This window comes from Alternaria arborescens (genome assembly GCF_004154835.1).
Source record: "Alternaria arborescens strain FERA 675 chromosome Unknown contig_6, whole genome shotgun sequence".
In the NCBI taxonomy this organism is placed as follows: Eukaryota; Fungi; Ascomycota; class Dothideomycetes; order Pleosporales; family Pleosporaceae; genus Alternaria; species Alternaria arborescens.
This window is the reverse complement of record NW_021167861.1, coordinates 248,120-260,285: the sequence shown is the minus strand read 5'-3', so window position 1 is coordinate 260,285 and position 12,166 is coordinate 248,120. Positions and strand designations below refer to the sequence as shown.

General features: G+C 50.2%; 4 protein-coding genes across 4 annotated transcripts; 2 read left to right on the top strand and 2 right to left on the bottom strand.

Moving 5' to 3' along the window:
- Nucleotides 1-270: 270 nt before the first annotated feature.
- AA0111_g3291 (hypothetical protein) lies at nucleotides 271-794 on the top strand (the record flags this gene model as incomplete). The annotated part of the gene is made up of 2 exons (XM_028649159.1): nucleotides 271-364; nucleotides 511-794. The coding sequence occupies 2 exons, from the start codon at nucleotides 271-273 to the stop codon at nucleotides 792-794; spliced, it is 378 nt and encodes a 125-aa protein (XP_028508941.1).
- Nucleotides 795-1,934: 1,140 nt separating this feature from the next.
- AA0111_g3290 (hypothetical protein) lies at nucleotides 1,935-4,498 on the bottom strand (the record flags this gene model as incomplete). Its single annotated transcript, XM_028649158.1, has 3 exons — nucleotides 1,935-2,827; nucleotides 2,876-3,937; nucleotides 3,985-4,498. 3 exons carry the CDS (start codon nucleotides 4,496-4,498, stop codon nucleotides 1,935-1,937), a joined length of 2,469 nt encoding a protein of 822 aa, XP_028508940.1.
- Nucleotides 4,499-5,126: 628 nt separating this feature from the next.
- AA0111_g3289 (hypothetical protein) lies at nucleotides 5,127-7,644 on the top strand (the record flags this gene model as incomplete). The annotated part of the gene is made up of 3 exons (XM_028649156.1): nucleotides 5,127-5,569; nucleotides 5,619-6,180; nucleotides 6,226-7,644. The coding sequence occupies 3 exons, from the start codon at nucleotides 5,127-5,129 to the stop codon at nucleotides 7,642-7,644; spliced, it is 2,424 nt and encodes an 807-aa protein (XP_028509018.1).
- A 363-nt stretch (nucleotides 7,645-8,007) lies between these two features.
- Nucleotides 8,008-9,791, bottom strand: AA0111_g3288 (Delta-1-pyrroline-5-carboxylate dehydrogenase; the record flags this gene model as incomplete). The annotated part of the gene is made up of 2 exons (XM_028649155.1): nucleotides 8,008-8,180; nucleotides 8,231-9,791. 2 exons carry the CDS (start codon nucleotides 9,789-9,791, stop codon nucleotides 8,008-8,010), a joined length of 1,734 nt encoding a protein of 577 aa, XP_028509019.1.
- Between the last annotated feature and the right edge of the window lie 2,375 nt (nucleotides 9,792-12,166).

The window sequence follows — 12,166 nt, the reverse complement described above, 5'->3', positions numbered from 1 at the left end:
CTCTGCATAGCTTGGAAATGAATGCAGAATGCGTGGACCGCGCTTGACTAGGTCCACCTCCAACAAGGCAGTTGGGAGATGGACTATGCTGAGGCTATGACGTAGGTGACACGCATGGCTGAAGCTATCACCCCTCATCCCCGCGCGCGCTTCCTCCAACCTGGACAACACCCCAAACACCTAATCTTCTGCCTCGATATTCAGATACATCAATAATACAGACCTATACCCCAGACACCCCAAACCAACACCTAAAACAAACCACCGACAATGGACAAGATCAAGGAGAAGCTTCACATCGGCAGCAAGAACAAGACCGAGAACGATGTCACCACCAGCACTGGTAATGTCGGTACCATCGAGGGTAAGTGATAACTCCAAGTGACATACCAAGCATCGCGTCCAGTAGTCGTAGTAAATACACGTTGGTCCGTCGCGAATAGTCTTCCCTCAACAACGCGCCTCGCTATCCTTCAGCCTCACTGAGCCCACCACTAACACCCTCAACAGAGAACCGTGACTCAATCGACTCTGAACTCGCCGCGATGCCCCCTCAAGAGCGCGTCGCCTACCTGAAAGAATTCGAAGACTCAGACAAGCACGACACGCCAAAGAAGGGCGGTCTCCTCGAGAAGCTCATCGCCCGAGGAAACAAGAAGACCGAAGACCAGATTGCCCAAGAGACCAAGGAGCGCGAGGCGCGTGAAGCTGCCCACCGCGATGCAACACACGCGACCATGGGCCCTGGCGCTGGTGCCAGCGCACATTCAGCTGCAGGACCTGGTGGATTGTAAGCGCATAACGACGAGTGCAAGGGGCATGATGGAATGTGAGCGACCAGCAAAGTTTTAAAGGGGGAAGTACGACACTTCCCAGACATGGATTGTGAAGAACGCTTTCTTAGCGATGGACTGCGATTACATTTACATACACTTTTTCTCGACATGATGAATACATGACATGAATACGAGCTGAGCTTCTTTCTGTATCTTGGACCGTGATGAGATGGAAATGACTTTACAACACCCTCCTTATCTGGAACTCGACGGCGTATGCTTCTTCATGGCACACGGGCTCCTCGCTACCTTCTGTGTCGATCTCGCGCATACCGTCGTCTTAAGGACGCCTTCTCCCTCACAATGGTGTTCCCACAGTTCGATAGCCAGGATTGATCCGGCGAGCATGTGGCGAGCAATGGTGTGGATTTCACTGTGGTAGATGTATACCATTCCTGCCGCAAGAGTCCGGACAAAAAAGTACTGCATAGGAGGAACAAATTGGGAGAGAGTTGTATGTGAGCAATGCTTCGACCGGCTAAGGGAGGGAAGGAAGAGGGATGTACACTTGACAACCGCCTTTGTTGGCGATCTTTAGACCCAAGCCTGCCGTTGTAGTCCCTGATACAGTGTTCACTGCCGTTTCCCATATCTCTACCTCACTCATTTATATCGTTCAGCTTCGTGTCGACGAAGGAAGGAAATATCGTCTCAAGTAGCATTTGTCTTGCTTCAGAGGTAGGTCGTAAAGGATTTTAAAGTATGAAGGTTTACGAGGTTAAATTGGTGGTCCTGTGACAAAGGAGTTGTGGTTCACCAAAAGCATATCAGTCATGCCGGATGACACAACAGAGGACTGCAAGTGCATTTGAATCGATGGTATTACTGTGAACCTCGGACCTTATGTCATGGGATCCGCATTTGCTCCAGTAATGAGCTGGTATACTACAAGTCACTCTCTACCATCCCTTTTTCCCCAGAGATCCTTCACGAAACATCCATGATCATATACAGAAGATAACGTCGCCTCTAGAGAAGTCACCAGCTGTGTAACAACCTAGGTGACAAAAGCTGGAAGAGCAGTGCGGCAACCCGCCGTTGCTGCATCGCATTCCAAAATTGAGCTGATAGAAATGGCTGCCATTTGTATGGCCAACTTCACACGGGAAGTCCTTGCTCGTCAGGTGCTTCAGGTGCTCCACTTACAGCCCCATATACCCGGATTGGTACCTGAACTTCAAAACTCTCAGCTGGTAATCGCTGCGCCGCCGCTAATATAACACCCCGGTCGTCGCTGGATATCTCTTCCAAGAGATTGTCCTGTGTCGTCTCCTCCCCATCCTCATGCATTACTCTCGGAGTGATGAACTCGATCCTTAACTTCCACTCCAGGCTAACTCCGCTGGTGATGAACTCCGGTGTGGCATTGGGGGGTATCGTAGGCGAGAAGGCTAACTTTTGCGCAAACAGCGCGTTTTCTGAAAAAGATGCGTGCACTTTCTTCGTAACACGGTATATCGAAGCATTCGAGCGAAGTGCTATCGCCGGGTCGACCTTCTCAGAGGTTTCCAGTGAAATATGTATAGAATAGCAGGGAATTCGCGAGTCTGTAAAGTCGATCACCGCAGTCATTGTTTCGCCTAGTCGGTAAGAGGGTCGCGCCAGCATGATGACCGCAACACGGCGGCCGCTGCGGGCGATTTCGAAGCGGTTTGCGCTCTGGTTCGCAGCACCTGTCAAGTTGCTGCGCAGAATGGCTGTGTCGATGGCCTCCTTCATGGTTTGAGGTTCTTCAGCGATCGATGACCGTCCAGGCATGGTACCTGTAGGTGAGAGCAAGCCCATGCTAGAATTGTGTCTAGGTCGATCTAGCAGGTTGTTCACGTACTCCAGGAAGTCGCCAAAGGTGTTTTCTTCTGCCTTGCCCGAAGGGCCTTTCTTAGTCGGAGAAAGCTTCGCACCTGAAGAGGGCTCTATGCTGGCTGTTCGAGCTTGATCTCGCAATATAATGTACGGAGACATGAGATCATGTCCAAGTATCTCGCCACGGCCTGGTCGGAGTTAGCATGTCAATGCATCCATACTTGGAACAAACATACTGTTCACGCTGCCAAAAACCCTGAACGGAATGTCCACATGCTTCACTTGCTGTTCTTTGGTCGAGCCCGCGCGTTGCGTGCCAATGATGAGATTGTATGCTACCTTCATCGACCGCCCCTTGTGTGAAGGTGGGAGACCTCGGGGTATTGTAAAGCTGTACGTGTAACTGCGACTTTCGCCAGGCGCAAGCCTCAAATCGACGAACAGAATGGATTGGGGTGTAGTGATGAGCGGAACGGTCTTGGAGCTGGCAACACCCCTCATCTCTCGGATACTAGAGGGCTCTGATGCGCCCAATAGCCCACCCAGCGACTCTCCTATGTTGCCCCAGCCTAGCGCGCCAAAGAGCCCGCTCTCGCGCTTTGTCTTCTCTACTCCCACGACGCCGCCTCCACCCTGGCCACCTACTACTCCCTTCCTTTTGACCTCTTCGAAAGGTGCCTGATTGATCAAGGATCCATCCAGCGTGAAGGAACCCATTATTTGTGCATAGCCCATCATTATCGACTCAGGGAGAGCCTGTCTATTGGGCGGTGCCAGATGCGATAGTCGTCGGTGGTGCATCGGACGCTGTAGCAGACGCGCGGAGGGATGAGCTGCATATTCCGAGGCTAGTGTTTCGTTGGAGTTGTTGCTCATCGAGTAGAACTCTCCACTGCTACGAGGAGTGTCATTGAGGCTTGACGCAGATATTATCCGTGCAACGGGCGAAAGCACTTCGAGATTGGAGCTTCCTGATATCCGTAGATGGTCATATGGCGGTTGCGGGGAGTTGCGCCGGACGTGTATGGGTTGCTTTGTAGGGCTGCTACTAGGCTGTGATTGTGTGGCGTCTTCAGGCGGAGGGGCGGCTGGGAACTTGAAGTTGGATGAGAAGGAATTGGAAGGTTTCCGTCCTGTAGTAGGAAGAGCTGGGGTACTCGGTGTGGTCGTAACACCAGGCCGTCTCCTGTTCTGACGCGCAGGAAAGGCAAAGTCGCCAGGGCTGTGGACTGTCGGAGACGACGCTTCGCCGGATAATGGAGAGGGGTGTGTAGCTGATCGATGACCTGGTGAAGCAACTGCTACCATGTCAGCCAGAAGCATATATCGCGTGTGTCCTTCATACTTGGATACGAGTTTGGCCTGCCGGGCACGACTTGCAGACTTGCAGATCTTCCATGCCCTCTTGCTGGGCGTCTAATGGGTATGCCTCTCTCATGGCTGACTTCGGTTCCAGCATCTGTCCCTAGGGACACGATTGACACGGATCTTCCATGTTTCGGCGTTCCTGTGTTGTTCCCGTGTATGACGCTTGGCGGAACAGGCGATCGGCGTCCCCCAGCTGTTGACGGCGTATGTAATGATAGTGCAGGGCGATGTCCACGAAGATGTGAGGGCGGTAACTGCGAGGCAAAGGACGAATTGCGGGATACCGAGGGCCTCGTCGACGAGTGGACTGGCGGTAGTTTGCGCTGTCGCTCCCCGCCCGTCGCGAAGCCATTCTGTCTCCGGACCGGGGAGCGATCGCGTCCCTCAGGCGAGGCTACATTCTTGAAGGTAATAGTGCATTCTATGTCTTCGCCGGCGAACACGGTAGAGTCCTTCCATTGTACAAATACCCGGATGTTCGACGCGGACATGGTAGGAAGGCTAAGCGGCGCGGGCTGCGGGTTCGTAAGCAGCTCATCTGGTACGGCGATCAATCGGCATGGCGACTGCTAGAAATTGAACCCCGGGACGACAAGAACAGCAACAGACTCCAGTTGAGGGTTGGTAACGATGGCGGATCTCGACTGACAGCTGCGCCGTCATGACAGGGATGTCCAGGGTCTAGGTACGCGGTCTGTGCTTCTTCCCCGGTCCGCTTGCCAGCTCTTCCTCGTGGATGTGACCAACCCCAAGCCCAACCCAGCCAAAATACACTTCCACATCTGGATCTGAGCTTCGACAGTGTTACAATGGCCGGTGATTCACCTCTTCTGAGACCTGTGGCAGAACAACCCGATCAGCCTCCAAGTACATCGACATGTTCAAGTCAGCCTTGTCAAGACTGCTTGATGCATAATGCGGAAAGAACGTAGTACGACGATTGGTTCATACCAGATGCAGGCGTTGCTGCGCATGGGGCTGTGCGATGCGATGACAACAATCTGAGCCACCCATCTTCATTGAAAGCCCATAGCTTTCTCTCCTTGATTGACGTCTAGCATTTGCCGATTACCATTCCGACAGAAGCGGAGCGACAACAGCCCAAAATTCTCATGCGTCATGCTCGACCCTCTGATAGCGCTTGGGGCTGTCGCTAATGTCACTCAGTTTGTCGAACTTGCTATCAAGATATTCGCAAAGAGTCATGCCATCTACAACTCAGCTAACGGTAGTCTTGTTGAATACGACGACCTAGGCAAAGTCTCTGGAGATATCTCAGTGCTCTCAAGGAAGCTACAAGAGTCGCTCACCACAACCGCTGCGAGTAGTAACCTTACCATGGACGAGCAAGCGCTTTGTGATCTGTGCAAGGGATGCATAGTCGTATCGCAAGAGCTTACAGAGGCTCTTCAGAAACTCACAGTTCAAGGCAAATCTGGAAGATTTCGTAGTTTCCGACAGGCTTTGAAGAGTGTATGGAGTAAGGATGACATCGATAACCTGGAAAAAAGAGTAAAGATGTACAAAGAGGAGTTGAACATTCGCATAATCGTGGGCTTACGGTTCGTCCCACAACTATTATCACCAGACAGGGCTAATTCTGGGCGACAGGAGCAAGATCGATGTCGTGGCACTTCAGCAATCAGAAGGTTATACTTCACTTGCTGACGAAACCAAGTCCGTAGTTCATTCACTAGTTCACATCGACGACGAGATACAGAACGGATTCGAGCGACAACACGCCATTCTAGATACACTTCATTCGCGCACAGAGACCAGTATAACAGCTCATGCTAAACAAGACAAAGAAGAACACAAGAAACTATCTTCTCAAATAACCGAGCTTTCACAACAATCCGGTGATCAGTCTGATCGAGTTTTAGGAGCACAAATCGACACCAGGACCGCAATCGAGATGTCGATCGATCAGAATGCCGCAGAGCACAATAAAACTCGAGAAGAAATGAATCGTCTCAAAGAACAAGCGGAAAGACAGATTGAGGTTCTCACTGAAGAGATTCGACAGCTCAAGATTGAGCTTGAAGCTAGTGTCAAGACTATTGTCGCAAGCCTGGGAACAGCCTCAAAGAAAGAAGAACAGAAGCTCAAGGACATAAGCAACGCCAAATTCAATCTTTGGGTTGCAAAGGAACTCATATTAGAGAAATTGAAGGTTAGTCTGTCACGAGAGTTTAGTGTATGTTTAACCAGATACTAGGCTTTTGTCGCCATGTTCCGTTTCAGTTTTGCAACCGAGATATGGACCAACACGACAGATCTCAAGTCTTGGAGGCTCATGCCATACCCAAAGCCGTCAGAGGAGTATCCTACTGGAACTATGTTTACCTATAGTGGTATAGCAGGTGCTGGTGAAGAATCAATGGCTTATGTTCACATGGACCTTAACTATCCCATTGCGGCCAGGAACGTTCCTATGGTCAGGATGTGCCTGGACCAAGGCGGCGTGGACGTGAACGCCAAATTTCGCACGGACAATTCGTATGGGATGACACCTCTGATGAGGGCGGTAGAAACTGCTTATGAAAACACGAGGTACGACACAATTGGGACAACACTTTTGATGCGTCGCGATGCAAGAAGAATTGTGCAGATGCTGCTTGATCAGGGAGCAGAAAAAAGCCCGGAAGCAAGAGATTTGGCAAAGGATACACGGGGCAGTAAGCATCAGCCTGATTGGTTGATCAAAGAACTTCTAGCTCCCTCCCCTCATCCTAAACTACGCCAGTTCATCTCTTTGACGGATGCTGTGTGGGACGGTGAACAAGAGAAGTTAGAGGACATGCTTGCACAAGAGCCTGGTCTTTGGAGTGCGTCAGAGTTTCAAGGCGTCTCACCACTCGGCGCGGCTGTACATCGCAATGATGAACGCATGGTAAGCATGCTTCTCGGCAGAGGGGCATCGCCGAATGCACTTGACCCTATGGGATCGTCACCACTGGCTATTGCTGTCGCTTCAAACCTGGAGATTATTGCCAAAGTACTTCTGCAGTACGGTGCAAGCATGACATCAGTAGATCCCTTCCTTAAACTCAATCCTTTCGACTTTGCTGTAAAAGGCAGAAACCATACCATGTGCGGTACTCTACTTGGAAATGAGAAAACCCTAAGCCCTTCTGAAAAGAAGAAACTGCTTTCGGAGCAATTTGCTCTAGCAATATCAGGGTGTTACACTAAGATGGCTGAGATACTCCTAGAAAACGGCGCAGATATATTCATGGGCGTGCGGCCATCTTCAGACTACACAGTGTTGGACTGCCTTCCAGACTCATGTCAACCCAATCACAAAGATCGAGACCAGAAAACAACTTTCACTGCTTGGAAACACTTCGAAAACCGCCGCAAGGCATTCGAATCCTTTTATATAGATCTAGACCGAAGAACAACTTTAAATCCTCTGGGATTTTGCGAGTTAACTGATCTGGAACGCTTCAACAACAAGCGCGAGAAGGAACTCGAATACTTTTACATAGATCCAGACCAGAGAACAACTACAACTCCTCGGAAATATGTCGAGAACCGCCGCAAGGCGTTCAATTTCCGCTACACTTCAGCACTTGTAGACGATTTGCTTACAGTTTTGGAGCAATACGAGGGTCGAACGAACAAGGAGAGATAAAATAATGACATGCCGTCGTACGACAGCTATCAGTTGGAAAATCTTTTCTCATTTAACTAGCAAATTTCTATCGAAACAAACCGTTATAATACGGGGCCCATGGCCACTGCCTGTATCAATACAGGTATCTTCAATGCGAGGGAGTTGTCATTCCAATCTATACCTGTCACGGCAAACTGTAGAAATGAGATTTTGCTCAAATTGCTTATCCTCGTTCTACCATAAATTCTTCTTGCGAATCAGGCTTGAGAACCCTCAATGCTCGTCATATAGTAGAAACACCGACCGAAACGCTGATTCAGAACAAAGAATGCCTGGTCCCCCCGCGTGCTGCAGTTTCTAGTACCGAAGATAACACACAAATCAGTTGTTCGAAGGATACCGGTAATCAAAGACAGGAAAGAACTCTTCCTTAATTTGGCGTGGAGAAACGAAGCGGAACATGGGGTTCGAAGAACCAGCCTTATCATTTGTACCACTTGCGCGACTTCCACCGAAGCTCTGCTGACCGATGAGCGCGGCGGTAGTCTTGCAGTCTAATAACTCGTTAGCGATTACGTCAAGTAATCATCCGTTGAGCACTTACTGATGTAGAAGTTTCCAGCAGAATAGCGGAGGGCGTCTTCTGCCTCTCGTATAGCTGCACGGGAATTGGCGAAAACGGCACCTGTAAGCGCGAAGTTGCCACCAGCTTGGTCGATTTTCTCCAGAATCTGACTCCACTCCGCATCGGGATAGACATATATGGCGAGTACAGGGCCAAAGATCTCATAGTTGAAGAGCTTGTGGTCTGGCGAATCTGCGAGGTAGACGGTTGGCTTGATGTAGAAGCCTTTGGAATCATCGTAGGTACCGCCGACTAGAAGCTTGAGTGAAGAGTCCTGATTGCTCTCGTCGATGACAGCCTTGATCTTTTCGAACGACCGACGGTGGATTACCGGGCCCATGAAGGCTGCGAGATCTTCATGTGGGTTGCCTTGGGTAATACCCTTCACGTCTTCGACCAGTGTATCGATAAACTCCTTTGATCGCGACTCTGGAAGATACAGACGAGAGGTTGCCGAGCACTTTTGACCCTGATACTCGAACGAAGCGCGAACGACGTGCTTCACAGCAGATTGAACATCCGCCGTGGGATGAAGGAGAGTGAAGTTCTTGCCACTAGTTTCTCCGACCATTCGTGGAAATTCGCGATATGTGCTGTTACCAATACCCTGACCAATGCGAGCACAGAGAGATCTGAAGACGTCTGAGGAGCCGACGAAGTTGAGCCCAGCGAAGTCTCTATGGTTAAACACGACATCGTTAATCTCCTCAGGCTCACCAGGTACGAACTGAATAACATCCGGTGGTAGACCAGCTTCAAGAAGGATCTTGTACACGATGGTACTTGCGTAGATGTTTGAAGGAGACGGCTTCCAGAGTACCACGTTACCCATGATAGCAGGGCCAGAGATGAGGTTACCGCCGATAGCAGTAAAGTTGAACGGTGAAACGGCGTAGACGAACCCTTCTACTGGGCGGTAGTCCATACGAGACCACATTCCGTCTGTGCCTCGCTCGGGTTGTTTCTCAAGAATCTCCGCGGCGTAGTTGCAGTTTAGTCGGAAGAAGTCTGCCAACTCAGCAGCAGCGTCTACTTCGCCTTGCCAGATGTTCTTGCCTTGGCCAAGCATGGTTGCAGCAATCAGTTCATAGCGGTATTTGGTTGCTACCAGCTCGGCCGCCTTGAGAAAGATTGCCGCTCGATCAACGAAAGGCGTGTTTTCCCATGATTTCTTTGCTTTGAGGGCGGAATCGATAGCTTTCGATACTTGTTCCTTGGTTGTAAGTGGATAGCTGGTGAAGGTCGTTTTGTGGTCCGCTGGTAATGGCTGATCCCAAGAGCTGTGAACTTGCTGTGATTTGCCATTGAAATGAATCTCGCTTTGCATAGGAATCTGCGACTTCATGCGCTTCAGAGTCTCCTCCAGCTTCGTTCGCTCTGGAGAACCTCTCTCGTATGTGGGATTTGGCTCGTTACGGGCATCAGGTAACCGAAACGGTACCGTTGCTTTTGTGCGTAGTTGACAATGAAGCGACGCGCATCTTGACGTACTTATCAGAGGTCGCCTTCTAGTATGTGAGAGTCGTACTAGAGATCGCATGTTCGACATTCTGGAAAAGGATAGTGGGATAGGGAGGGGTGTGAGTAGGTGATGCACATATGCACTTCGTTGCTGAACCACGCTTTCTATATCCATCACTCTGTGAGAGTCAATAGCCGCAACGCGACCCGACCATCACTCGTGACGCATAGCGACATCGCTGCAGCTTCCATGCCCGCGAATACCCGTCGTCGACATATGTTACGGTGGTTTTTGGTTGGCCGATAAGCTCACCACGCCGGAACTAACTTCGCATGAGCTCAGAAGTTGATCGGGAGGCCTCCCGATGCATACCTAACCAAACCCGTGGCAGTCCGAGTGGAGAACGAACACCAGAGCAGATGACAATGACCCGCGAAAGGCTCTGCACACGGTCATCCTTCTTTGGGATCATCGTTCATGTTTACTATCCATTCTGTAGAACATGCTTTGGGTTTCCCAGAATAATCTTTGCTGCTGCGCGTTCTTGGTTTTCGACCTTATTCAATACGCTGGGGGACTTCGTCCTAGGAATGTCACTTCTCATGCCTTGACTACAGTACTCTTCTGAAGACAATTGTCGTCTCAAGCAATTCAGTTTCGCAGTATTCTCCTTGGCCTGAATCAGTGTTCAGAACATCTGATGACGAGTGGTCCTGCAAGAGGGACGGAAGCGCATCCGTCGCACGTCTCCGTGCGCGATACGCTAAGCCAGCCCCTCAGCCCGATAACCTAGGGGAACCGAGCAAGGCATCCCAATCTCCAGATGCAATTTCAGAGTTCGACTGAGCACTAGAAATATTATGTCGCAGTCAGACAAAGACGGAGAAATAATGCTTAGCGTTTATACCGTCTTCTGCGACTTCGACGTGGAGCAGAGATGGCAGCCATGTGCGAAGGAAGATCAAGTTGGAGCGATGACCTCAGATCTCCATTGGTCCCCGCACATAGCGGTATCTATCCTAACTCAGCCCTCGACATCCCTGGCTCACAAGCGTGGGGTTTCTGCATGCGCGCTGGCGCGTCTTCCGCGTTGTTGATATCGATCGAGCACAGCACTCGGTCAGAATTGCTTCACCATTCTTCCCAGGTTGCAAGGTTCTCATGAGTGAGCCCCAGCAGACGCGATGACAACCTCCAACGATCATCGTAAAGTGACAAAACGATCCTCAAACGCGTACGCAACTCGCATGGCGCTGGAAAAGTGCACTAACAACAACTACGAACAGTTGCTCGCGATGCAGGAGGCAAAAGATTAAATGTTCAGGGCAGCAGCCGTGCTCAAGCTGTGGCAGACGAAACCTTACTTGCATCTTCGATGACCGAGAAAACAAGGTTCTAGTAACACAAGGGTAGTTTGACGTGTTCCAATCTTGGGAGAAGAAGTTGATGCGGATGCTGATGCTACTTAGATATCTCTCTGACCTTCGCGCAAAGGTAGCCCGGTTAGAGCAAAACCAAGGCAATGCGTCAATAGCATCTCGGGTGCAAACGACGGCAGATGGTGCAACGGCGCAGGAAGAGGATATAGACGCACTAGAACCGGACCATGACCGACAGCAAGTCAATCCATCTAGCATCGGGGGTACGAGAGACAATTCGCCTGGGCATAGACCTGAGCCTGACGAATCGAACTTAATCAACCCACTTATTGAATCCTTCAAATTCTGGTCGTCTTCTGGACGAACTTGTAAGCTTGCCAGCCACCGTTAATGAGTTTCGATTGATCTTGTTTGCAGTCTATCTTGGTACCTCCTCAAATTGGTCATTCCATGGACAGATACTCAATTTGGTGCATGAGCACACTCGAAAATCACCTCTTCCAAGTGCCGACTTGTTGTTTGATGGCTCAGCATATGATCTGCCCTGGGATGGTACTCGCAGCCTTCCAGATTCCACTTCTCCAGTTATTCCCAGTATCGACTACGCCATTTTCCTGATCAATGCTGTGAAATTCCATTGCGCTCAGCTTGTACATCTTTTCGACGAGGATGAATTCATGGCGAACATGCACGCGTTCTATTCGAATTCTGAGACCGGTGCATGGAAAGAGAGTATGTGGTACATACATTTCCTTATAATATTGGCTTTTGGGAAGACATTTATCCAAGCAAAAGGAAATGCACCACGGCCACCAGGTGCGGACTTCTTTGTACAAGCCCTTCAGCTACTCCCAGATACCAACAGGTTATGCCGCGAGCCTGTGACGGCGGTCGAAATACTTTGCTGTATAGCGCTGTACTTGCAAGCCTTGGATTCAAGAAATGCAGCGCACGTAACAGTATGCAATCATCTCCATGTTTACACATTAGCTGACGTTGGTTAGATCGGCCAAGCTATGCGCATCTCAATGATCCAAGGAATGCATACGGATATGCCAGTGGAAAACTTGGGCG